Source organism: Phascolarctos cinereus, unplaced genomic scaffold, assembly GCF_003287225.1.
Source record: "Phascolarctos cinereus isolate Bilbo 61053 unplaced genomic scaffold, phaCin_HiC Scaffold_3;HRSCAF=262, whole genome shotgun sequence".
Taxonomy (NCBI): Eukaryota; Metazoa; Chordata; class Mammalia; order Diprotodontia; family Phascolarctidae; genus Phascolarctos; species Phascolarctos cinereus.
The window spans coordinates 60519280-60546335 of NW_027555736.1; the positions used below are offsets into that span (position 1 = coordinate 60519280).

At 36.1% G+C, this 27056-nt stretch overlaps 1 protein-coding gene across 4 annotated transcripts in view; it reads left to right on the forward strand.

Annotated features, from left to right (window-relative positions):
• Positions 1-180: 180 nt before the first annotated feature.
• Positions 181-27056, forward strand: part of CSGALNACT2 (chondroitin sulfate N-acetylgalactosaminyltransferase 2) — a 42894-nt gene continuing 16018 nt past the window's right edge. Inside the window, exons 1-4 of one of the 4 annotated variants that reach the window (XM_021006130.2) lie at positions 181-379; positions 8472-8615; positions 18627-18722; positions 19433-20381. In XM_021006130.2, coding sequence (XP_020861789.1) covers positions 19721-20381 — 661 coding nt within the window. In that variant the 5' untranslated portion in view covers positions 181-379; positions 8472-8615; positions 18627-18722; positions 19433-19720. Of the gene's footprint in view, positions 380-413; positions 1072-8471; positions 8616-18626; positions 18723-19432; positions 20382-27056 lie in introns of those variants that run through there. The other 3 variants (XM_021006131.2, XM_021006132.2, XM_021006133.2) reach the window with 3 other exon arrangements.

Below are 27056 nucleotides of genomic sequence, written 5' to 3' on the forward strand. Positions count from 1 at the left end.
TCCTCGCCTCGTTCTCGAGCCGGGCTCGGGGGCTGGCTGCCGGGCTCCCCGCGGCGCCGGCGTAGGCGTGGGGGAGGGGGCAGCGCGCGCAGGACGCAGGGCCCAGGCGGTGGCGGCGCGGGAGGGTGCGCGGCGGCCTCATTTCCTCGCGCACACAGGAAGTGGCCGTTATTCCGGGAGGCGAGGCGGACAGGGCTAGGGGTGGTGCGAGGAGCGGGGTGGGGGGGGAGGAGGCGGAGGAAGTGGTTCCTCCGGCCCCGCGGCGGGGGCTCTGCAGCAGCCGCAGCCGCCGGCTCCGAGGCGGCCCCGCGCCCGCCCGCAGGCTCCGCCGCCCGGCCTCGGGGCATGTCCTCGCCCTCCTCGCGCTCCGCAGGCTGGGGTGAGTACCACGCTCCGCTCCCGCGGGCTGACAGCCGGCTCGCGGCTCTGCACACACGGACTAACTGCGGACTGGCCCCGGCAGCGCGGAGCCCAGGCTGGGGGTGTGCGTGCCCGGGCTCCGCCTCTGCCCTCTCTTCTCTTCCAGACTAACTTTATTGTATTATACTTTTGCATTGGAAAAGCATTCATTTTCTCCTTCCCTCCTCCGAAATGATTTATGCTGCGGAGTCATTTGGAAAGGGCTTGGGCTCCTCGGAGGAGGGCTGGGCTGGAGAGCAGCGGGGTTGCCAGCAGAGGAGCGGTTTTTGCTTGAGTGTTACCAAGTGTTTCTTTCCTATCGCTAGGCTTTCCTCCCCACACTCTCCCTTTGCCACACTTTTGCAGGTTACTTGGTGATAAACTGTTACTGCTACGAAAAACATTTTGCTTTTCATTGAATACAATGTTGTATTCTTTTCTAAACGACCCAAACCCAGAAACTATACCTGAACAGTTAGTTAAAAATAGCTTATTTCAGAGTTTGGAGGGTTCCTCCCTCAGTTTTTTTTTTAAGCGTTGAAGACATTTGTTTTAGTTAGCCGGGGGAGAGAAGAGAAAACTTCTGTGTGTGTAGGTCCAGAATTAAGTCCTACTCCGAAGTCTTAGCCCTTCTTGGCGTGGAGGACACCCAGGTTCTCCAAAGCAAGGCTGGTAAGTCCCAAGCCTCCTTCTGATTGGTGTAGAGGGGACCCTGGTTTCTTGGGAGACCGATAGTGGCTGATTGGTCCTTCTAAAGCTGGTTCGCTGTCCTGAGTGTAGCTCCTGGTTGATGGAATGTTTGTCTTTGGATGATCATCCTAGCAACGTCCTGGTTGATGAAATGTCTGCCTTTGGAAGATCATCTTAGCAATGTCGTTTACCGGTTCATCACTAGGTTTACTGCAGGATGGCCTCAGCAAGTATTGAAGCTCTTTCAGTAAATCTTTGAGAGGCTATGAATTGATGGAGGCAGTAGCATAGTAGATTGAGCCAGAGCTCCACTTAACATCTCTCTGCCAGAGTTTCCTTTTTCTTTAAAATGGGGATAATCCATTGTTTTGCCAAATCTTGTGTTTTCTTGTTCCACCTCATCACTTAATTCTTTCCCTTCCTCTCTAGGTTGTTGTGATAAACAAAGAGCTTTAAAAACCTTAAATTGTTAGTGTAAACGTTATTATTGTTGTTGTTGTTGTGTTACCTGTTCTAGAAAATCACAAATCCTTCTTGTGAAGTAAGCTGTTTAAATTTAGGTGACGATAGAGCATCTCATATTTGTGGTAAGATTAGGGATGTGGTAGGAATTGGAAGCCTGCTGTGGGTTTTTGTTTGTTTTTTTTGCTTAGTAATATCTTAAGCATCTGTATTTTAAAGTTTGATCTTATATTGATTATTACAGTCTAAATTTAAAAGAGTTGTGCAATGTGCATTTTAACTTTCTGAGAACTGTTACAGTGGCTGTGTCTTACTTCTTGTGTGCCAAGATGAATTTCATTTTCAGTCATGTTTTCTTTGTAGCACATTATTAAAACAATAGCTCAGAACGTGAAGAGGAAAGTTTATTTTTCTATATAAAGTAAAATGTGAAAGTGTTTATGATAATCTGTTAATCTCAGTCATTTATTTTGTACTTTATTTTAGTTCTGCTTAATTAAAATAGTGGACTGTGACTTGAAGGTCTTTGTGAGGGCTGCTTTCCACTATTTGTGGCTTAGGGAATGTTAACAATGATGAATAAATAAGTATGGTATCATTTCCTAATCCAGGCCTAGCTCAAAGTTGTGTAAAACTGCGATATCCAAACCTTGGATTTTATACCTCTATTAGTTAAAAAAAGAACTGAATTTGCATATATTGAGTATATGTGTGTGTGTGTGTGTGTGTGTGTGTGCGTGCGCGCGCATGCACACATGTAATATTTTCACGGTTGAGTAATTTTTCAGTCATGTCTGGCTCTTTATAAACCTGTTTGAGATTTTCTTGGTAGAGATACTGGAGTGGTTTGCCATTTCCTTCTCCAGCTCATTGTACAGATAAGGAAACTGAGGCAAACAGGTTTAAGTGACTTGTCCAGGTTCACGTAGCTAGTGTCTGAGGCTGGATTTGAACTCAGGAAGATGAGTCTTTCCAACTTCAGGCCCAGCACTCTGTCCACTGTGCTCCCTAGCTGTTCCATATGTATACATACACACACACACACACACACACACACACACACACAACACACACATATATATATACACATACACACACACACACACACACACACATATATAACATACAGCTATTAGGGCATTATTGCAATAATCCAGGTGTGAGGTGATGAGGGCTTGAACTGATGTGATGGCTATGTGTAGGGAGGAAGAGATGTGGAAGTAGAAACGACAAGATTTGGCAACTGAATGGATATTTGGGGTGAGAGAGAGTGAGGAGTTGAAGATAATTCTGATATTACAAACCTGGATGAAAGAAAGGATGGTGGTGTCCTTGACAGAAATGGGAAAGTTTGGAAGAGGATTGGAATTGTGGGGAAAGAGAACTACTGAAGTCTGAGATGTAGATCACAACCTGGCCATGCCTTTTCATCCTATGAAACTCTGGCTAACACACCTTAAACATAAAGGGGGAAAGATAGGGCTCTTGTCAGTCAGTGCCCAGAACTCAGAGCTTGTCCTCTAAGAAGCAGTGAATTCATCACAGCTGCTATATAGTGATCTGGAGGAAGGAGAATGAGGATGGGTGGGTGATGGTTTTCCAGTGATCCTTGTGGAGCTGGTGTTGTGGGTGCCTGGGCAGTGATTAGGTTATAGCTGTCCTGAGGGGCAGAATCCCTGCTTAGAAGAGGGAGAGGAGGTTGGAAAGAGTTTACACAGTGAAGGGCAGGAGCAGAATTTTAAGTGTTCAGGGACAAGAGCAAGTGTACTTGGGTTTGAGTTAAACACCTATGTTGACTATGATAGGGAGGATGGAATGTATAACCCATCTTGGTACCCTCCTTCATTCAGGCCACAATTCCCTTGGGGCCTGGTCCCCACTTTAGAGACAATTGGTCTCTAAAGGGAAAGGGAGCAAGCATTTATTAAATGTCCACTATGTTCCAGGCACTATCTTAAGCACTTTACAAATATAGTTTCATTTGATCTTCACAGCAATCTTGGAAGGAAGATGCTATTATTATTCCTATTTTGCAGTTGAGGAAACTGAGGCAGACAGAACTTAAGTGACTTATTGCGGGTTTCATAGCTAGTATGTTTCAAATGTCAGATTTGAACTTAGCTCTTCCTGACTCCAGGCACAGCCTTTGCCCACTAAATTGGGATATGTCTTGTCTTTTTTTCTTCCTTCCTTTCTTCCTTCCTTTCTTCCTTTCTTTCTTTCTTTCTTTCTTTCTTTCTTTCTTTCTTTCTTTCTTTCTTTCTTTCTTTCTTTCTTTCTTTCTTTCTTTCTTTCTTTCTTCCTTCCTTCCTTCCTTCCTTCCTTCCTTCCTTTCTTTCTTTCTTTCTCTTTCTTTTTCTTTCTTTCTTTCTTTCTTCTTTCTTCTTCTTTCTTTCTTTCTTTTTTCTTTCTTCTTTTCTTTCTTTCTTTCTTTCTTTTCTTTCTTTCTTTTTTTTTTTTTTTTTCTTTCTTTCTTTCTTCCTTCCTTTCTTGTTCCTTCCTTCTTTCTTCTTTTTCTTCTTCCCTTTCTTTCCTTCCTTCATTTTTTTTTTGGGGGTAGAGATTGAGATTGGTAATGGAGACAATATTTGTGATTAAACTGAACCAAGAAAAAGAGGGGAAAGTTTTAATGTGTGGTAGTAATTGTTAAGGATTGTAATATTAGGAATGGGTGGAGTAACCTAACTGGTATTCATCAAGATTGGATAGGTTAAACTTCCCAAATTATTTCAGCCAACTGGATTTCAGCATACAAGCAGTTGCTTAATATTTTGTCAAAAATGAATTGACTAGGGACAGCTAGGTGGTGCAGTGGATAGAGTGCCAGCCCTGGAGTCAGGAGGACCTGAGTTCACATGTGACCTCAAGACACATGATACTCACTAGTTGTGTGACCCTGGGTAAGTTACTTAACCCCAGTTGCCTTGCAAAAAAAAAAATTAGTTGACTGGTGATCTTGGTCTAGTGCAGGAGTGGGAAACCTGTGGCCTTCTAGGTCCTGGAGTGCAGCTTTTTGACTGAGTCCGAGTTTTACAGAACATATCCTTTTACTAGAGGGATTTGATCTGTAAAGTTTGGATTCAGTCAAAGGACCACACTTCAGGACCTAACAGGCCACATGTGTCCTCAAGGCCACAGGTTCCCCACCCCTGGTCTAGTGCCTTGTTAACCCTGCATTAATTATAAAAGTATCACTATGGCTGGCTGGCAGATATTAGTAGAAATTAAGCAATGACTTTCTGTGATGATGCAGTGAGAGACTGCAGAGGAGCCAGGATCTTCATTCCCCTCTCAAAAATAACAAACATAGAAGAGACAAACAGCAGCCAAAAATAAACATAAGAATATTAAAGATTCATGTTTTTAACTCATTTCAGTTGTGTCTGGTTCTTCGTGCCCCCACTTGAGCTTTTCTTGGCAAAGATACTGAAGTAGTTTGCCATTTCTTTCTCCAGCTTATTTTATGATGAGGAAACTGAGGCAAATGGGGTTAAGTGACTTGCTCAGGGTCACATAGCTAGTGTCTGAGGTTGGATTTGAACTTAGGTCTTTCTGACTCCAGGCCTGGCTGTTCTGCCCATTGGGCAACCTAGCTGCCTGTTAAAACCTACTGAAAAAGAAAATAAGGCAAAGAAAAGGTCAGATACAATAAAACATAAATCCTATGGAACATGTGAAACCTAGGCCAAAGCACATGCAAAGAAAAATGGTGTAAGGTATCTTGAGATGTCCTGAAGTAGGTGAATGACACATTAAAAAATTAAGGTTAATTAACACTGATGGAAATATCCTAAGAGGAAATAAAAGATGAACTTAAAATTATTAGGAAAAATTAAATATCCAGGATTGAAAGATATTAAGAAATATTAGAAAGAAATAATAGGGAAAATGACAAATATGAAGATTATAATATTAGACCTGAAAATATAAAAAAATCAATAGGAGAGTTATTGAGCAAGTGAAAAAACAAGATTAGAAAATAACACATAGAGAGTTTAAAACCACCTGCAACCAAAAGATAGATCTGGAGGAGAGACCAATATATAGCAAATATAGTATTAGTATTATTTCAGAATATTTAGAAGGATCTGGGTGCTCTGTTAGGATAAATTATTCAAGAAGGCTTACCAAAACTTTTTTTTAAAAAAGCAAACAGTTTACAAGTAGGAAAAAAAAAAAACAAAAAAAACCCAAAAAACTTACAGACTTGCTAACATTTTTATTTTGGGTTTAAAAATATATTATATAAATTCTTTTTTTATTATTATGAGATCTGTAAAAGATTTCAGGAATTTACAGATTAGGAAACTCAGCATCAGAGAAGTTAAGTGACTTGTTCATGGTCACAAGTGTAAGATTCTGGATTTGAATGTATGTCTTCCTCATTCCAAGTTCAGCACTCTTTCCATTATATCAGGCCTGCACAACTTGCAGCCTGCAGGTGCTTATGGAGGGCTGCTTGTAGCACACCAAAGAATTTCTGGTGGGCCTGTGAAAAATGCAGAGGAAAACATCCTTTATACGTAGAGGAAATCCTTTGGCATGCTGCAAGGTGCCTGAGGGCCGCCGTAAGTAAGCTGCCCTAAGACAACAGGTTGTGCAGGCGTGTATTATAGCATACAAGTATTATAACTGTACAACTATTGTAAATTCAAGGTATTCAACAACAGTTAAGCAGGCATTTAGTAAGCTCCTGTTAGATAAGATAAGTTTAGATAAGATACAGGTGCTGGCCTCATTGCTCCTATGGTGTGGTAGAGGGATGACCCACTTCCATAGATGTGAACATTTCTTACACTAGTTCAGGTCGTAACCTGGTCATGCCTTTTTGCCCAGGTTATTACATACATCCTTCATTTGCAACTTATAGTATCTCTTGAATATCAATGCAGCATTCAGAGTGTTCTGTTATCCTTCACTCTAGCAAAAAGACCAAGCTATATCCTTTTTTAAAAAAATCATGTGTCCTTTGTCTTTTATTCAACTTTTAATTCACTAAGTCATTGTTGGAAATCTGTTGTGATAGTTACAGCCTCTGTTTTTCCCATTCTCTTTGAGTTATCTAAAATTTTCGTTCTAAGATTCTGGCATTCTATGATTCTCAGTCACATAGCATCGCTGGAACAATATTGCTTTTTTTAACGTGTGGGCTTTTGTGGCAGGGGATAGGTTGGGGTCTTAGACAATGCTATACAATTTCCTAAGTGTAGTGCACTTCATCATCTTCCTATTCAGTTGAGAACCCAGCTCGTCATGCATCTTCAGTGGTTGTCCAGGATGTGTTTGCTGGTTGGATTAACTCAATGAGCGACCATGTTATAATCCAAACAATAGCTCATTTTCCTCTGTGTGATTTTTCCTGTGTGTCTTCCTAGTCCAGTCTCTTTTTTTAGTGGTCATTGATCTAATTGAGACCTAACTGACCTAATATATACTTCAAATTGCTAATAAAAAGAGAAGTAAAAATCAAAACAACTGAGTTTTCACTTCACAATCAGCAAATTGGCAAATGTGACACATAATGAGAATAGTCTGCATTGGAAAGACTGATAGAGTTTGATAGACACACAAACACACTGGTGGAGCTGTAAATTGGCCCAGCCATTTTGGAAAGCAATCTGGATTAATAATAAGAAAATGAGTAAACTGACGTATGACTCAGAGATTCTTACATCTAGGTATATGTGCAGAGGAAGTAAAAGAGAAAAAAATGGTCCCATGAGGTACTCATTATTCATAGCAGCCCTTTATGTTCCAGTAACAGAGAATCAGGAAAAAAGTAAAGATCCTTCATTGGGAATGGCTAACCAAATTGTAGTACAGCAATATAATGGACTATTGCTCTACAGTAAGAATGAGAGAGATGCAGCATTCCTAGATGGAAAGTAAGAACCAAGAAAACATGTGGACTGACTACACTATAAAATATTGTACACAATAGGGAAACTAAGCAGCGGTGGAAATGAAAAGAACCAAAAACAGTATGCAGATACATGATGACTTCAGCAGTACATGTGGGACAAACCCAAACACAAAAAACCAAAACCCTGTAGTTATGATGGCCAAACTTGGCCCTGAAGAAGAGTTTTAAAAGAATGCACATCCTCCTTGTAGAACTGGGGGACTGTTTGTGTAGAACATTGTATAATACTGTGAGAGTTGATGAGTTTTGCTAAGCTACTTTTTTTTCTTTTTGCATTTTTTGCACTTTTTGGGTGGAAAATATATCGGGATGTATTTGGAAGTGAAGGTGATAGAAAAACCAAATGTAAAAAAAGAGAAAGAAAATATGTTTTAAAAACTTTTTTAAGAGGACACAAGCAAAAGTCTTACAATATTCAAGGACAGTGGTTCCCAGCGTGTTTTGTCCTTGAACCTTGTTCAACAACAACAAAAAAGTGTGTGAACTCCCCAGAGTAATTGAATATTGTACTCATGATATTTTTTTTAGGTTCGTTCATTAAGTGCTTACAATAACTACAGTGATCGCCTTTGTTAAATACTGCTCCAAATTAAAATTTGTATTCCATAATTATAGTTACTAAATATAAAACTTACCCAGTTGATGAAAATGAATATGCAATTATGATTTTAAATGTTTACTTTTCTATTGTCTAATTACAAGTGCTGCGTTAAATGTTGAATATGTGTAAAATTCAGTTGCATTTATTGCTTCATTTTTAATATTTATATAAAAACTAATCTTCATAAGGAAAGAATTTCTTCTGATATGACTGTCTTCCCTTTTACCATTGAAAATCAGCTACCTTCTCACAGATACTCTACTGACCTGTATTGTAAAATGTTTATTTGAAAATTTGCTAGTTGAAAGAATAGTAACATAAACAGAGGTTAAGTTTAAATCAGAAAACAGACTTAATTTTGCAATGAGAAGCAACATGTTTTTTTTTTCCTTGCAGAACATTTGTGGTGGTCCACAATGGTTTCAAGATGGCCTGTAATGAGCATGCCCAGAAATTCTGATTTTCAAACAGCATGATATTTGCTTTGAAAGACTACACATATTCTTAACATCTTGATCACTTGATTACACAGATGATGAGGTATGATTACAGGGTAACAGAGGAGAATGAGGGAGCTACTCCAGTGTAGATTACATACTGCAAATGACGATATGTGAATGTGTCTGACAATCCATTGGGAATCAGTTGGCACTCAAATGTTGAACCCTGGTGGCAGTTTGGAAACAATTTGATGACAGGATGAGAAACTGCAAGAACGTGTTTAGTCAGAAGTGGTCAAGATTTGATATAATTGCTTCATAGACACTAAAATTGTGCATCAGATCAGCATAAGTTTGAATCAGTGCAGGAAGAAACTTATGATACTTTCAAACACATACTTGCTTGTTGTCACAGAGGAGAAGTGTATTTGTTTATCTAACTTAATTGATTCTCATGCTAAGCTTTCTACAGGCTCATTTTCCCTTCCACAGATGTGTGTGGGATGTGTGTGTGTGTGTGTGTGTGTGTTTTAGTGAGGTAATATTTCTTCTGTTATTCTCTGAAATATTTCGTAAATGACCTTGTATTCTAGGCCTATATTGCCCTTGGAAGGATGGAAATTCAATTAAAAAAAGATTTTTTAAAAGCATTTGATAAAACTAGACATGAACAAATTATTTGCTTCTTAATCACCCCAGATAAAAGAAATAGAAGAAGTATATTAATCTCAAAGGCAGGCTAAGTAGAAACAATTTAAAGATTATCGGTCTCCTAGAAGAATGTGACAAGTAAAAAAAAACCTGATCACCATAATGCAAAAAATAGTACAAGAAAATTGTTGAGAACTTTTGAACACAAAACAAAGTGTAAATAGGAAAAATCCACAGATAACCTTTAGAAACAAACCCTGTGCCGCAAACTCCAAGCTACATAGTGGTTAAATTTAACTATTCCAATGACAACAAATTCTATAAACAACCAGAAGAAAGACCTTCAAATAGAAAGGAAAAGAAAATCTAAATGACAGTACTATTTTGCAACCACAGGAAACCACAGGAGAGAATGGAATAATATGTTCTAATGAATAAAGGAAATTAAGATGTAGCCCAACTTACAAACTTGAGCCTAACTGTTAACTAAAAAAGATGGAAATTCAAAAAAAAAAATAAGGCACTTGATAAAACTAGACCTGAACAACAACAACAACAAAAAAATAGAGACAAATTGTGAAGATAATGAAGGAAAGAAATTTTTTTGAAAAAGGCACAGAAAGTAAAATTTAAAAACTAACAAAATGAGTGAGAGGGGGATTCTACCTAACTACTTAATTGGGACAAAAAAGAGAGAAAGAATTAACTAGATAAAAGCAAGAAAGAAAAAGGAACTAAGGAGCAAAACTTCAAAAACAGGGAAAGTTAGTTTTGTAATCTTGTATTGAGGTACAAGAAGACACTTGCAATAGCATGGTAGTGACAGGAGATTTCAATACCACTCTCTCAGATGTATCTGATAGATAAAAGAGAACTTATAGAACTGAACAAATCCTACAGAACAAGAGCTAAAAGACTTCTGGTGGCTTTTAAGTGAGACTACTGAAGAATACACATATTTCTCAGCATAATATTGAATGTTTACAAACATTTATTAGGGCACAGAGAAATTGCAAACAAAATAAGCATAAAAGAGGAGATATTAAATAGAAAAGAAATAGATAAATTGGAAATTAAAAACCTGTAGAAATAAACTAAAAGCTGAGTTCTTTGAAAAGACTTCTCAAGTGGTTAAACCTTTGAGCAATATGATTAAAGAGATTATGACAAAAAAAACAAATGAATGGGGGCAGCTAGGTGGCGTAGTGGATGGAGCACCGGCCCTGGATTCAGGAGGACCTGAGTTCAAATCTAGCCTCAGACACATAACACTTACTAGCTGTGTGACCCTGGGCAAGTCACTTAACCCCATTGCCTAGCAATACAAACAAACAAACAAAAAACCCAAATGAATGAAATAACAAATGAGCAAGGTAAAGTTACAACAAAACCAAAACAAATATAAAGAATAATCAGATGCTAATATGCAGTTATATGCCAATAAAACTGAAAACACAAAAGAAATGGAGGAATATCTTCAAAAATATAAAATACAGAATAACAGAAGGCCAAATAGAGATTTTATTTCATTCTCAGAAAAGAAAATAGAGCTACCCCCCAAAAAAAATCTTGTCTTAATAGATTTATATTCTATCAGACCTTTAAACACAGTTAATACCCATGCTACACAAATATCCTTAAAAATTGAGACAGCCCTATGCCAGAATGATTTTATGAGACAAATATAGTCCTACTAATACAAGGAAAAGATAAAACACAGGAGAATTATTGATCAATATCATTAATGAACATTTATCCAAATGTTTTCAATAAAACAGCATCAAACAAACTATAGTGATTTGTCCAAGAAATCATTTTGACTAAGCTGGGTTAAAAAATACTCTGTAAAAAAATGAAGAATAACTTAAATAGATAGAGGAATATTCAGTGCTTATACTAATATAATAAAAATTATGATATTACTAAAGTTAACTTATGGTTTTTAATACTATTCCAAACAAATTATCAAAAGGATATTTTATAGAACTTGATAAAATAAGAACAGATTTCACTTGGAGAAATGAAAGATCTAGAATATCAAGGGAAGTAATAAAAAGAGGTAGGGACAAAGGGGAGTAGCACTTCCAGATCTCAGACTTTATTATGAGGGAATAGTCATCAAAATCATCTGTTACTGGTTAAAAAAAATAGAGAGCTAGACCTATGGAATAACACTAGACAAAGAGAATCAGTAAAATACTGGGGAAACTGGAAAGTTGTCTGGCAGAAATTAAGGTTAGATCTAATACTTTATGCCATGTGCCATGATATGTTGTAGATGGTATGTGGCTTTAGTATTTAAAAAAATCATGTTATAAAATAATTAGAAGAGAAGCATATCATATACACAGCTATGAGGAGATGTGGTCTTTTTTTTTTTTTAAGGCAATTGGGTTTAAGTGACTTGCCCAGGGTCACATAGCTAATAAATGTCAGATGTTTGGTCTGAAGCTGGATTTGAATTCAGGTCCTCCTGACTTCAGGGCCTGTGCTCTATGCTCTGCACCACCTTGCTGCCCCTAGGAGATGTATCCTTAACCCAACAAGGGGTAGAGGCAATTATAAAAGATAATATAGATATCTCCAATACCTATGCATGAAAATAAAAAGCTTCTAAACAAATAAAATTAATGCACCTTGGTTGGAAAGTTGAATGGGTAAAAACCTTTGTATAAAATTTCTCTGATAAGGATTCGGGTGTATCTAAGACATACATATAATTAACAAAATTGTCATCATCATATTGTTAGAGATTTGGAACATTATTTCATATAGTTGTTAAGAGTTTGCACTTGGTTGATTAGAATTATGCAAATGAAATAACTAAAATATTCATATCCTTTGACCCAGAGATTCTGTTACTAGGCACATACCCTAAAGAGATCATTGATAAGAAAGTCTCCATATACACCCAAATATTTTTACCAGCACTTTTTGTGATAGCAAAGTATTGACATCTACTTTGTTTTCAATCAGTTGGGAAGTAGCTAAACAAATTGTGGTGCATGAATGAAATGGAGTATTAATTATGTTGTAAGAAATCATGAGATGAGTATGGAGAAGCCAGGAAAATTACACATGAATTGTTGCAGAGTAAAGTAAGTAGAGCTAAGAAAATCCTCTACATAATGACAAAGGAAAGAATAACCACCAAAAAATATCAGAAGTTAATGTTACAAAATTATTTTTTGCCTTTTATTTTCTTTTAGGTGAGCAGTTGGGGTTAAGTGACTTGCCCAGGGTCACACAGCTAGTAAGTGTCAATTGTCTGAGGCCAGATTTGAACTCAGGTCCTCCTGACTCCAAGGCCGGAGCTCTATCCAGTGTGCCAGCTAGCTGCCCCTGTTTTTTTTTTAAATTTTTTTTGTTACAAAATTATAAAAACCAAACATGACTCAAAAAGATATGAGAAGACATCTACCCTCATCCCTTGGAAGAGGTGGGAGGACACACAGATATTGTACATTGTACATGTTTTCAGACTTTTTCCTTTTATTGATCAGTTATGCTGATTTTTTTCCTCTTCATTTACATTCTTCCTTTTTGTCTGTTAAAAGTATTACTTGTAACAAGAAATGGCTCTCGGAGAGAAGGAAGAAGAGAGATATGGTGGGAAATTGTGGTGACGTAAAGAAAACAAAAGACATTAATGGAGAGCTATTTTACAAAACAAAGAAAAGGGAATAGGGTTAATGTAGTATGCTTATCCATTTCCCATTTTTCTGCATCTTTGAATTTGAATTGGAGCTCTTTTAACTAACTACATGTAGTGTTGTCTTTTCTTCTTTCTTCTTTTTTCTAATTTGGTATTGATTGTTACTGTACACAGAAAACTTAATTCTGAATTGACTGTCATATCTGTAAGCAGTCATTTCTTATCTCTTATTCTAGAAAGTCATTTTTGTTTTCAAAATGTTTTGGAGTCCTTGGCATGTTCAGCATTCTCCTTGAAAGAAGTATTCATGATACATAGGCATAAAGTTTTTGAGTGCTTCCAGGATAAGCCTTTGAACCTTTCATTTCTTAATCCCTAAGCATTTTTTTTCCAGCATACTTTCTATTTTCTCCTTTGTTAGCACCCTTTTGTATGTCTTTCCCCTTTAGATTTGAAGTTCCTTGAAGGCGAGGATTGTCTTTCTTACTTGTTTCCCCAGTGATTGGCACATAGTAGGTACTTAATAAATGTTTATTGAATTAAATTGAATTGTCTACATTCAGACTGACACTGCCAAACAGCAAGGCTTATGTTGATTTAGTTGTAGGATTTTATCATATTTTTCCAAGAATTTCTCAGCATCATCCTTTGTAGAAGATATTGATACGTAAGCACTTGCCACTTGGAATGACTCTTACGCCTAGATTGTACTCTTCATTCATGGTTCAGTTTAAATGCCATGTCCTTTATGAAACGGTCACTGACCATTCATGTTCATTCACAGTGATCTCTTTTTTTGTCCCTGTAGCATGTATTGTGTGTGCCATGTGTTTGGTACTTACTGCCTTAATTTTAATTTTTTCTCATGTATTGAGTGCCTTGTTCACAAAGGATTTAGTGTTTATTCATCATTATGATGGAAGTGGTGCTTGCCTAGCCTGTGTTTCCTACTCTCTGACTTGGTAATTAGTTATAGTTCAGTTTCACGCTGCTCCTTTAAGGGTTTGAGGTGGTAGGGTCAACAACTTGAGGGTATCAGTTACAAAGAAGTGAGGACAGGTTTGAGGAATTATGAAGATCTTAAAATTGATAAAATGGAATTCTCTAGACTATAGTATCACATTCTGAGCTGGAAAGGGCTTTTGGGGTCTACCATTCCCCCCTCCCTGAATTTTACAAATGAAGAAACAGACTTTACTTTTCTATGGTCTCACAGGTAGTATGTGATACAGCCAGAATTTGAATCCAGGTCCTTTGACTCCAAGATTGACGTTCCTTCCATAGTACCAAACTACTACCTCTTTTCAAATGGAAGGAGAGGAGGGGGTAGAGGTCTGTATATCAAGTAGTATTCAAGTTCCTCTCCATTACTGGTGTTTGAAATTTAGCTATTTGAAAGCGCTACCGTATGTGATTAGAGTAGATAATTTGTACTGGACTGACAACCATCAGTAGCACCATTTACTATGTAAAAAAATGCTTAAAATAAAAATTAAATTAGAGATTTTCTTAATGTTGTCAGAAGATAAAATTTTTGTGAACAAGTCACAAAACAAATACTTAGACATGCACTTCAGATTTAACCATCTTTTAACCAATACTAGTTACCCTGTCTGAAACATGGCTAACAATTTTTGGAGTACATCTGGAAGTAGTTTATGAAAAGAATGAAGGAAAATTTATAATACTAGGGACCTTTAGTAAAACCATAGATTTTTTTTTTAATTTTAAAATGTTATTTCTCCCTGTTTTAATTATGTTTGAGTTGAAATATTGTTTAGGTAGAACAGGATAAACCTCCTGTAGTCAAATTTCTCATATTTGCATAATTATTTCTTAAAATATCTAGAATTAATATGAAGTACCATTACTGGGTTATTCCAGCATTTTTACTTGGCATTAAAGTTTTTCCAGCTACTACTTTTTCATTTTTCTGTTTTATAGTCCCTTTTCATTTTTGTCTTTTTCTAAGGATTTTAGTATGTGACAAAGTAAAGTTTAAGTTTAAAAAAAAGGAGAAAATGAAAATTTTCTCCTGTTTATTTATACTCAATGAGTCAACAAGTTTTTGTTGAGCAACATAGAGTAGATGTTTAAAGGAATATACATTTACACAAAAGAAAAGTTAAATTGAGTTGATTATTTTTATATGTAGAATTACACCTATTGAATTAAATACCACTTTTATTAGATTATATTAGCATAATACAACCTTAGAAGAACCTGTAATTGTTGTTTAAAAAATAGTTCTTTGGGGGAAAAAAGTGCTTTTAGTAAGGTTGAGAAAAACTTTTAATTTTCAAATTTCTCTCCACCTTTTGAAGCCAGTTTTTAAAAGATAATTTTATTTCCTATCCTTTTAAGCATTTTAATGAATATTTTTGCAAAAGTTTTTAATATTATTTTCATACTCTTGCATTTGTGGCTATTTTTACTAATTCACTAAAAAGAAATACATTAATGAGCTTAAGATTGATTTTTGAGTAATTCATTAAGAATTTTCTGTATTTAAATTTTGGGGTGATAATGGAAAAGGATTTTAAAGGATTTTAAGTTCACATATATTTAATCATATTTTATATATATATATATATATATATATATATATATATATATATATATATATATTCTGTATGGATACCTTCTCTTATACCAACTTGTCTAAAGATAATAAGACTAGTGAAAATTCTTTAGTTCTTTTCTGCCTATTGTATTAGTTGCTTGAATAATACACAGGATTATATATCATAACTAAGATAAAGTTGTTAAGTCTTTACATGTTAAGGCTGAGCAAAAAAGAATTAAATTATAAAAGGATTAGTCTTACTGAATTTTCTACCTTTGGTGTTCTAGTCCTCTTTCAGTATTCTTGGGTAAAAGGATGGGACACCAGACCTTCCAGAGTATTTTAAACTTTGAATTCTTTCTTATTGGTATTCGTTACTGATTTAGAAAGGGTCGTGTGAGTTTTAATTGTCTTTGGCACTGAATATCCAGCTAAATTTGATTTCCTTTCTTTTATTTAAATTCTTATTTAAATTATTTAAATATTCCTTTTTAAAAAATCCACTTGCCTTTGTTTGAGTAAAGCTTCAAAGAGGAAAAACAAATCTGTTGCTCAAGAATTTTAACACTTTTTTTTTTGTAGTTAGAACATTGTTTAGAATCATCTCTGAACCATGCCTTTGAGTCTACATTAAAAAGCATGATAAGAATTGAATCTATAGGTCAGGAAAGAAAACAGTCTCATTGAGGTATTGTTTATGTTCCTAGAAGTAGCTGAGATTTTAGTTGTCAAAACAGACAGCTTTCTGGGACACAGCCAAACTGTTTTTTCTGCCTCAGGAACTGGATAAAGTAAATGCTTGAATTGAAATCTGTTTTATAGAAACTACATGACTGTCTGATTGAAATGCATAGTCTCTGAGATTACATCAATGTGGAAGTGGTTGTTCTGGCTATAAACAGAGTTTTAGTGAAGAAAACTTACTGGAAAAATATTTGAGTGGAATTTATGAAACAGCACGACAGGAATTTCACGTCTTATGCCTTTCTTATACTAATCAGAGTTGGACAGTGCTCCAATCTATACCTGAACATGATCCCATGTACAACATGCCTGAAAAGTGACCATTCATCCTTTGCTTGAAGCACTTTGATGTGCAGAAACCCACTACTTCCCAAGGTGGCCATTTCTATTTCTGTATAGCTCCCGTTGCTAAGAAGTTTTCTCATTCATCCAGCTACTACCATCTGCTACTCTAATTTCTACCTATTTCTTGTTTTTCTGTCTTCTGGAGCCACACAGGACAAGTCTCAGATACTTGAAGGCCGTTATCATGTTCATCCTAAGTCTTCTCTTTTCTAGGCCAAACATCTCTATCTCCATTACCATCATCTGATCTTCCTATGGCATGATTTTAAGGTCCTTCACCATCCTTTTTATCTTTCTTTGGATGCTTTCCAGCTTACCAGTGTCATTCAAAAATATGTTTCCTTAAATTTGATGTTTATATAGCATCATTTCTTGAACTGAAAAATGTGAATTTTTTCAGTTATGGGTTGTCATGACTGGGGAGAGTATCACTGACAGAAATAGGGAAACCACAAAGAACAGAGTTTGGGGCAAAGAAGTTAGATTTGGAGCTTTTGAGGTCACCCTGTACATAGACAAAATGTACTTATATAACAGCACTAACAAATGATTAATTATTTGTTATTAATGATTAAGAATTTGTCATGTAGGATCCTAGTGATGAACCTCCTTGCACTTAGCAAGATTAGTTCTTGAAGAGATTTAGTTTTTCAACTAGACCTTACTTGAATCCTTTATAGTTTGGTAATGTAGTGTAGTAGATAGAGTTCCAGGCCTGGAATCAGGAAGACCTGAGTTCAGATTTGGCCTTGGACACTTACTGTCACCCTGGGTAAGTCACTTAACCTCGTTTGCCTTGGTTTCCTCATCTGTAGAAGGAAATGGCAAACCACTAGTATCTTTGCCAAGAAAACCCCAAATAGGGTCATGAAGAGTCAGACATGACTGAAAATGACTAACTAACAACAGCAAGAACCATTTCTTGTCACTGGCATAGCTTTAAAGAACCCAGGGTCACCTCCATGCCACAGTGAGGCAACAGAGTAGAACCTGTGTGGTGAAATTATTTAGTTCTACTCAAAAGTCAGATTAGATATAAGCAAAAAGTTGGGTCTGAGGCGAAGACTAAAAGATTCCCAAATGTAAATGAGAGTTAACGTTATCAGGTTGCTTCATTAGATAATAAATGGTTAAGGCTGGTAAAGTCTTTAGTATTTGCTGTTTAAAAATCTCAAAGGTTTAATTTCATCTTAATGAGTTTTCCTCAAAGACACACAGTGCAGTATATTCCTAATTTATCAGTCATGTAAGTGACATTATAGTAGATGAGGGCTGGAATGTTTAGAATTTCACTGTGGAAGTTCTCTTCTAATTAGATATTTTCATTTACCTCTTGCCATCATGGAAGATGTAGAAACAGTAGAAGACTGAGTTACAAGTTGAGCTAGCAGTTTCTCATACCCTTCATCTGCTTTACCCTCCACCCTCTACTTCTTATAGTCACTGTTCAGTAAGGTAGTAGTCAGCAAGTCTGTCTTTCTTTCTTTCTTTCTTTCTTTCTTTCTTTCTTCTTTCTTTCTTTCTTTCTTTCTTTCTTTCTCTCTCTCTCTCTCTCTCTCTCTCTCTCTCTCTCTCTCTCTCTCTCTCTCTCTTCTTTCTTTCTTTCTTCTTTCTTTCTTTCAGTGACTTACCCAGAGTCACACAGCTAGTTAGTGTCAAGTGTCTGAGGCTAGATTTGAACTCAGGTCCTTCTTACTCCAGGGCCAGTGCTCTATCCACTGCACAACTTAGCCTTTTCCTAAATTCACCTTTCTTCATCCTTAGAAAAAGAGGGGGTAGTTTTCTGATTTAGAAAATGCACCAATAAAAGAATTAGGGATCATTTCCATTTAGAAATAGGGATACCTTTATTTGAAATAGGTTTTATATGGAGTTAATGGGAATTAATAGAGAAACTTTTATGTCCTAAGTACTTGATTGAAAAATTTTCAGTTTTGCTCTTTAGACAATTTTAATCTAAACCATTCCAGACTTGAAGGAAAATTGGTGCCGTGTAACACAGTGGAAAAAATTATGTGATCTTATAACCGAATGATGTAGTAATCACGTTGAGGTCTTTGGATGTTAAAATTTCCTTAATGTGATTTCCAGATGTCTGTATCCTTCGTAGTTCTAATGTACAATTTACTTTTTTCCCATTTAACTTTAAGGTTTCTTCAGTTTGCTGGTTTGAACTATAGAAACTGATGGAGCTTGAATATAAAATACTGATTTGGTTTTGCTGAAGAAAGACACTACACTGCTCAGTAAGAAACTATGATAAATATTTAGATGACGTCTTAAGTGAGATAATAAGGAAACTAGCTTTTAAAAGAGGAACTCTAAAAACTGTTATAGTTGGGGAATCAGATATCTTAGGTTATTGAGTATTCTAAGTTATTAAGAGAGTTATATGAACTATACATAGGTTACTAATTTTCAAAGAACAAGAATATACTAAAAGGCACTTAGTAAAAGTCTGCTGATATAATTTAATATTTAATTAATTAAAATACATCTTGGGATCTTCGAGTACATTATGTTAGATAGAAATGAGGGCCACTAAACATATATAAAGATCTCTGTGGGTTGCATATTGACTTAGAAAACCACATATTAACATTATGTTCTGTTGTGCTTTTGTTTATTTTGTTAAATATTCTCCAATTACATTTTAATTTGGTTTTGGCTTATACTCAGGACTGTTGCAGGCCAAATATTTGCCCCTCTCTATTCTAGTATCTTGGAGTTATCATTATGAATTCCAGTTATAATCATGATGTGGAGAATTGGAAATGTTAATTATTAGAATTTGTTAAATGCCAAATGAAAGTTTACTATTTTTGTAAAGTACATTTGATTGCCTAATTTCCTCTTTACTTGGATAAACATTTGCTCCTACTGCTGATTGTTATGTTTAATGGTTTCAAAATACTGTATTTTGAAATTAAATTTTTTATTCTAATTTTTGTTACAGGCTAATCATTACCCATATAATGGATTTTATCTGACTTGCTAAATCACATTGCATTATCTCTCTGGACTTTGTGGTAACAGTACAGGAAATGTTCCTTTATTCTTACCGTATCTACAAACAATAATTACTAATGCATAAAGATAATTTTTTGAGCTGCAGCAGAATTAATGTTTGCATCCTTTATAAGAATCCTGGTTTTATTCATCTGAAAGATTTTAATGATGATGTTTCTCTAAAGTATGAACAAGAAAAGAACTTGTAGCATTGAGAAACTGTCTATTGATAAGAATGCCCAGAAGAGGTTTAATGCTTCAAGCCAGGACCCGTTGGCTTCTCTTGGGTCTTGCCCTGCTGTGTATTTTGATATTATTTATGTACCTTCTTGAGTGTGCTCCACAGACCGATGGCAATGCCTCTCTTCCTGGCATCATTGGAGAGAATTATGGTAAAGAGTATTACCAGGCTCTCCTCCAAGAACAAGAAGAACATTATCAAACTAGGGCATCTAGCCTGAAACGTCAGATTGCCCAACTCAAGCAAGAATTACAGGAGATGAGTGAGAAAATGAGATCATTGCAAGAAAAAAAGAACACTAGAGCAAATGGTATGAGTTTTCAAGGCACCAAAGAACAAATACCTAGTGATCTTTTGGAGTTTCTTCATTCTCAGATTGACAAAGCTGAGGTAGGCATAGGAGCTAAACTACCTAGTGAATATGGTGTCATCCCCTTTGAAAGTTTTACCTTAATGAAAGTCTTCCAATTGGAGATGGGTCTCACTCGACACCCAGAGGAAAAGCCTGTTAGAAAAGACAAGAGAGATGAGTTGGTGGAAGTTATTGAGGCTGGCCTGGAAGTTATTAATAATCCTGATGAAGAAGATGATCAAGAAGATGAAGATGGACCAGTTGGAGAAAAACAACTATTTAATGAAAACGATTTTGTAGAAGGTATTGTAAAATTTTATTTAGTTTGTAATCAGTTTGGTTTTTTATCTGTAATGTTCAAGTAATAATGTTTTATGTTGCTAATATAAAGCATTAAGATACTAATAGCAGTGACATAGTTCTTTTGCATCAACAATGATAAACTTAGATGTTTCAAGTCATAAAAGTATATTAAGTAAGTAGAAGCTGATTTTTTGTCAGTATGGGAAAAGATATGTTGCGAATTCAGGAACCTTACTGAAAAATGAATATTACTTTGCATGGTTTGAAAATATATGTGGACTCTAATATAAGGTAACAAGAATCAAGAATGTCAGCATCTAAGCTTAGTTCTGAATTACAGCATGGTCTTGGGAAAACTTTTAATCATTATCTGTTTTACAGTGTATACAATGGAAATGTTCATATATCCTTACATGGATTATTTAATATTTGCAAAAAATTTTCATATTTAATGACATAAATTATGTAACTTGCTTTTTTCCCCAATGGCCAAATACAGAATAACATTTTTAAGTATCAAGTAATCTTTACACTGTATTTTTTATAATAAAATTATTAGCTCTCAATTCAATATTTAAATTTTTTTTTAATGTTACAATGCAGTAATACAATACTTAAAGTTAGAGGCAGCAAGAGTGAAGCCAAAAAGAACACTGTACTGAGAATAAGACCTGGACTTGTTTCCCAACAGTGTCACTCCTTTTGTGGTCCTGGAATCCTTACCAAAGGCCAGAGAAGGCTATTAGTGCAATTCAAATAATTGAGTATGGTGCATAAAATTAAGTCAGATTTGTTCTGTTTGAGAAAGGAAGGGACAGACTCTCATCTGAAATAAAGTGATAGCTTGGATTCTGGCTTTGTTGAAACACTTTTTTCAGTGAGGTAGGGGGCAAATGACAAGGGGTTAGGCTTGCTGGTCCTTGGAGATTATCCCAGCTTCTAGACTGAAATCATCAAACTTTCAATACCCAAATAAGTGGTGTAACTAACTAAACAAAATTCTGTTTTTTTCTAGTGTTTCTGACCCCTCTCCCTTTGTTTTTATGGAAGGTCATTAAAAGCAGGAGCTGTATCTACCTTATTTTCCTTTGCATATTCCCTGCTGCCTATCTTAGCACATTACAGTACAAACCAAATGTAAATAATTGTATTTAAAGAGAAAAGATAATCTTTTTGAAAATTTTCAAAATATTCCCCTAAGAAAAATTATTAAAGAAAAATGGTTCAAAAAATGGCTTTACCTGTTTTTCTTCCCTTATTTGAGTTCAAATGGATAAGCCATTTCTGGTGACTGTTTGAGAAATTTAATAAAGGCCTACTGTTTGAATTCCATAGCTCATTCCAAGATTTCATCATGAAAGGAAATCTTGAAAATTTTACCTGGTTCTTCAGAATAATTTCAGGGAGAAACATTACTATTAAAAAAGTAGGGGCAGGGCAGCTAGGTGGCATAGTGGATAAATTTCCAGCCTTGGAGACAGGAGGATCTGAGTTCAAACTCAACCTCAGACACTTGACACTTACTAGGTGTGACCCTGGGCTAGTCACTTAACCCCATTACCTAGCCAAAAAAAAAAAATAGGGGCAGTGCTCTCAATTTTATATGGAGGACATGCTATGTGTCTTGGCAACAAAGTATCCAGCTTCTAAAACTTTTATTACCTAGTGACTGTGTTTTGATTTTTCTTAGGTATAGATTTCTTCAGGGTGAATGGATATGGCTTTTTGAGTGAATGCTTAATTAACTAGCTTTGAAGATTGTTTCCAGAAAATCTGCCAGCCCTCATTATTCTAATCAGTTTCAGCAACACTTAGCCATGTTCCAGGGATCCTATCCCTTCGGCTGATGAATAACAGTATAAAGTAACAGTACTCGGTTTCAGGCATGTTACATTTTTAATGAAAATTCTTAATATTATACTCTTCCCATTCCACCTCCTCAGCCTCTCACATTTTCACTTTTTCTAACAAGGCAGCTGTATAGTATTCATTATTGACCTTGAGTATTGACCGATTTGGAAGTTGTTTTAACTCTTATTGGTTTGATACTTTTTGGTGATGGAAACTGTTAGATGGGAAGTTTTTATGTGTGTGTGTGTGTGTGTGTGTGTGAGAGAGAGAGAGAGAGAGAGAGAGAGAGAGAGAGAGAGAGAAGGGTGCTTTTGGTATATTGGAAGCAATCTGTTACCCCTTAGATGGAGTAATTAGGAATCTTCCTTTTTTTCTCTAGAATACTATAATTATACAAAATTAATCCAGTGTTCAAAAAACCAATCTGACTATACAAGTAGACTTTGTCTTTTCTTCCTAATTAAAATTAAGACGTTTTCTTCCTCTCTCTGGCATACTTAGGAAATTGTAAACACGACTGCTGTACTATTATAATGTAGTATTATACATTTTCACAAACAGGTGCTGAGGAAATGGAAGGTTTTGTGGTATTAAAAAAAATCCAGATATTGTATACCAAGAATAACAAAAGGAGTGTGTATCTTTATCTTTCATTGCAGTTAGCATATACAAGCTTGAAGAAACATGGGTTTTTTGTTATCTTCATAAGTCATCCTCTAGTGTTAGAAAGATTTAAAAAGTGAACATTTGCTTTTCTGGTATGCAGTTAATTTCTTTTCAAGCACTAGTATGCTTAAATTGTAACTGTTTAGTTAGATTATATGGATTAGCTCACATAATTATTAGAGTAACTAGGTACCAGAAATTCAGTGCTGATGGTATTACTTCTTAAAAATACTATTTTTAAAAAATCAATAGCATTCTCCACAAAGAAAGGATCTTGGTGTTAATAGTTTACAGTTCTACAGCAAGAATGTATAAATTTGAATTTTGTGTATGTTCATGTATTTTAGGCCTTATACATGTATTTAATTTGATTTAGATTTATCTTTAGTGCAAATAATTTCAATCGATTTCAGGTATTTGTACTTCTTCCTATGAAAGAGACTATTTAAGAATTGTATTTCATATGTGTGGACTATAAATATTAATGAGGCAAAGATTGCTGTAGCAAGTGTTTTGAACTGTTTTTTTGAAACTCATTATATAGGTATGTATACATATATCAATGAAATGCATCATACAGCATTTAAAGGCAAGCTAACTCAAAATAGTTTTTGGTAATAAAAATGAATTATTATCGGTTTAAGGAAGCTCAGAATTTGAATTTGACTAATAATTATATGATGATACCAAGGACTTAAGCATGTAAAGCATCGTTATTCAGAGGACTAATTCACATTTACCTATTCCTGTCAACTATTAAAAACTCAATTTCTAATCTGCTTTTGGTGGTGATTAGAGAAGGGGAGAGCAGTTGGAGTTTTTGGGAGGAGAGATTTGCTGTGGCACCCAAAGGTCTCTGGTATTGATACTTAAATGGATCCATAATGCCCTCGGTGTGAACAACTACCACACTGGTACAAATTGAAACCCATCTCTGACTTCTCATACTGTGTCATTTTTATCCAGATCCTTTCATGGAGAATCTATTCAATATGCTAGAGGCTTTCTTCTTGGTCTTGTGATATTTCATGGCTACCAGTATAACACTTGAACTGTCCATCCACGTGGATGGACAATAAGTCACCTCTGTCTCTAGTAATATACATCTTCAGAGCTGGCTTTTGTACCATTTCTTGAACATAGCATTGTCATGAGTAATTTGCTGCAGCCTATTTTCACCCTGTCTCTCTTTGTATTGCTGCTTGGGTTACCTGTAATTCTGATTTTCCTGAGATTGTGTTGTTCCATTGTGTTGTCCCAGGTATCATTGAGAGATGTTGAAATTAAAAAGATGCATTTCAGTGTCAGGGAACAGCTTGATATACTGAAAGTGTAACTAACTCATTTGCCTCTTCCTATTCAAATGTGGACTGTCCATCTGCTGTGTCAGTTTAAGATATACATGCTAATGGACTAACTCAGTGACTTCCCCATCTAGTTGAATCTCTCTCCCATCCTATGCTTGCACATTTGATTTTATAAATAAATAGCCTTTTATGAATGAAAATGTATGGCTTTACATATGTCTCTAGCAAAGTTATCTTACTTAATTCAATGCATTATGCCAGCCAGATCTTCCTTTTGGATGTAATGTCATCTCACTTAGTAGCTATAACTTAATTTATACAAAATGGAACTCATGTACTACTCGTAAATCTACCCCGCTTTCATACTTTTTTTTAATACCATACCACTATTTTCTCATTTACCCTCAGGGTCAATCAAAACTCTTCCTTCTCTTTCACACTGATTTTGTCCTCTTCCCTCTGCCCTTCTCCAAAGGCCAATCAATTAGCAGAGTTCATAGATTCTACTTTCACAATATGTTTCATTTATATCCCCTTCTCTCCACTCACACAGAACTCTCCCTTTCCTACCCTCCTTCAGGCCCACATCACTTTTTTATTGGACTAGTATAATCATTTCCTATGTTTTTGCTGCTGCTTCTTCTTCTTCTTCTTCTTCTTCTTCTTCTTCTTCTTCTTCTTCTTCTTCTTCTTCTTCCTCTTCCTCTTCTTCTTCTTCTCTCTTCAAACTATCTTCCACACAGCTGTTAAAATAATTCTCCTTAGGCACAGATGTGACAATATCATGACCTTGATCAAAAAACAATCATTGCCTTACTAGCTGTGTGACCCTGGGCAAGTCACTTAACCCCAATTGCCTAAAACAAACAAACAAACAAAAAACAATCAGTGACTATAGGATAAGATACAAGCTCTTTAGACTGGCATTCTAATGGCTTTTTCTCAGTCCCTACCCTCCTAATCCTAACCCTAACTCTTTGACACTGTTGATCAACATTCTCCTTTTCTCTAGATTTTCATGGCATTGTTCTCTCCTGGTTCTTCTTGTGTGTGTCTGTTCACTCTTTCTCACTCTCCTTTATTGGATCTTGACTTAGGTTATGCCTTCTAACCATGGATATTCTCCAGGACTCTGTCCTAGTCCCTCTTCTCTTTTCCCACCACTGTTTTGCTTGTTGATCTTATCAGCTCCTATCAATTTAATTATCATCTCTACACTCATGATTCATAAATCTTTTCTAGCCCTAACCAATTTGTTGATCTCCAGTCTGTCATCCCTAACTGCTTATTGGACATTTAGAACTGAATATCCTGTAGATAGCTTAAACTGAACTCATTATTTCCCACCCAACCCCAAACCCTCCCCTCTTCCTAACTTCCTTATTACTATTGAGGGTACTACCATCCTGCCAGTTACCTAGCCTCTCAACCAAGTTGTCTTCCTGGACTCCTTACTCTGTCCTGCCCCCTATAGCCAATCTGTTACCAGATCTATTGATTTTAACTTCATACCATTTCTCAGATATGCCCCCTTCTCTTGTCTGACACTGCCACCCCCCAACCCTCTGTACAGGACCTCATAAGTTTGTATTATAGTATTATAGTAGCCATCTGGTTTGTTTGCCCGTCTCTCAAGTCTTTCCCAACTCCAGTCTATCCTCCACTCAGCTGTCAAATTAATCTTCCTAAAGTAAAAATCTGACTATGTCACCCCTTTATTCAGTAAACTTTAGTGGCTCTCTATCCCTTCCAGGATCAAATATAAAATCCTCTAGTATTCAGACCCTTCCATCAACTGCCTCCTGTAAGACTTCTTATACCTTATTGTCCCCCTCCCCCAAAGAACTCTGTATGATCCAATAAAATTGGCATCCTTGCTGTTCTCGTGCAAGCCACTCCATCTCCTGACTCTGGGCATGTTCATTGACTGGCCCCTGTGCCTTGAATGCTCTCTTCCTCTCCATCTCCTGACCTTCCTTCAGGTTCGAGATAAAAGCTCACCTTCTACAGGAAGCCTTTCCTGATTCCCCTTCATGCCTTCCCTCCAAGGGTATTTTCAATTTATCCAGTAAATGTCTTATTTATACTTAGCTGTATGCATATTCTCTCCTCCATTGGACTGTGAGCCCCTTGAGAACAGGGATTGTCTTTTACCTTTCTTTGTATCCTTAGTGCTTATTGTAGTGATTGGTACATATTTTAAGTGCTTAATAAGTATTTAGTCACTGATTAGTATGTAAGGTCCTCCATAATATGGCTCATGCCTTCTTTTCCAGCATTATTTCACATCATTCCTTTTTATGAACTCTACATTCTAGCCAGACTAGACCCTTAACTATTTTCCAAACTTAACCCTTCATCTACTGCCTCCGTACATTTGTACAAGATATCCCCTATGAATAGAACACAGGCTGTCCTCTTTCCTGCCTCTTATAATCCTTGTTTTCCTTCAAGACTAAGCTCAGGTTCCACATTGTCCACAAAGTCATCTCTTTCCCTCAGACAATTAGGACTCTCTCCCACCTTAATTTTTCTTTTACTACATCTATTTGTGTACATGTTGCATCCTCATAGGATGTTAATTCCTTGAGGGCAGGAGCTGGTTTTTTCTTTTTGTTTTTGTTTTTTGTTTGTTTATGTATCTCCAGTGCCCAGCAGAAAGGCTTACTCATAGTAGGTCCTTAGTACATTTTTTTTTGAAAATCGCATCCTTCATGTACTTTCATTTTTCTATATGAGTTGTTAGTCTGATGGCTTTTGAGAGACAATGAATCTCTTTGAGAGGATCCTGTAGTTTTCAGTGCAGTGAGTATAATGTCATCCACAAATAGGCGCATTTGTAAAACCTGAT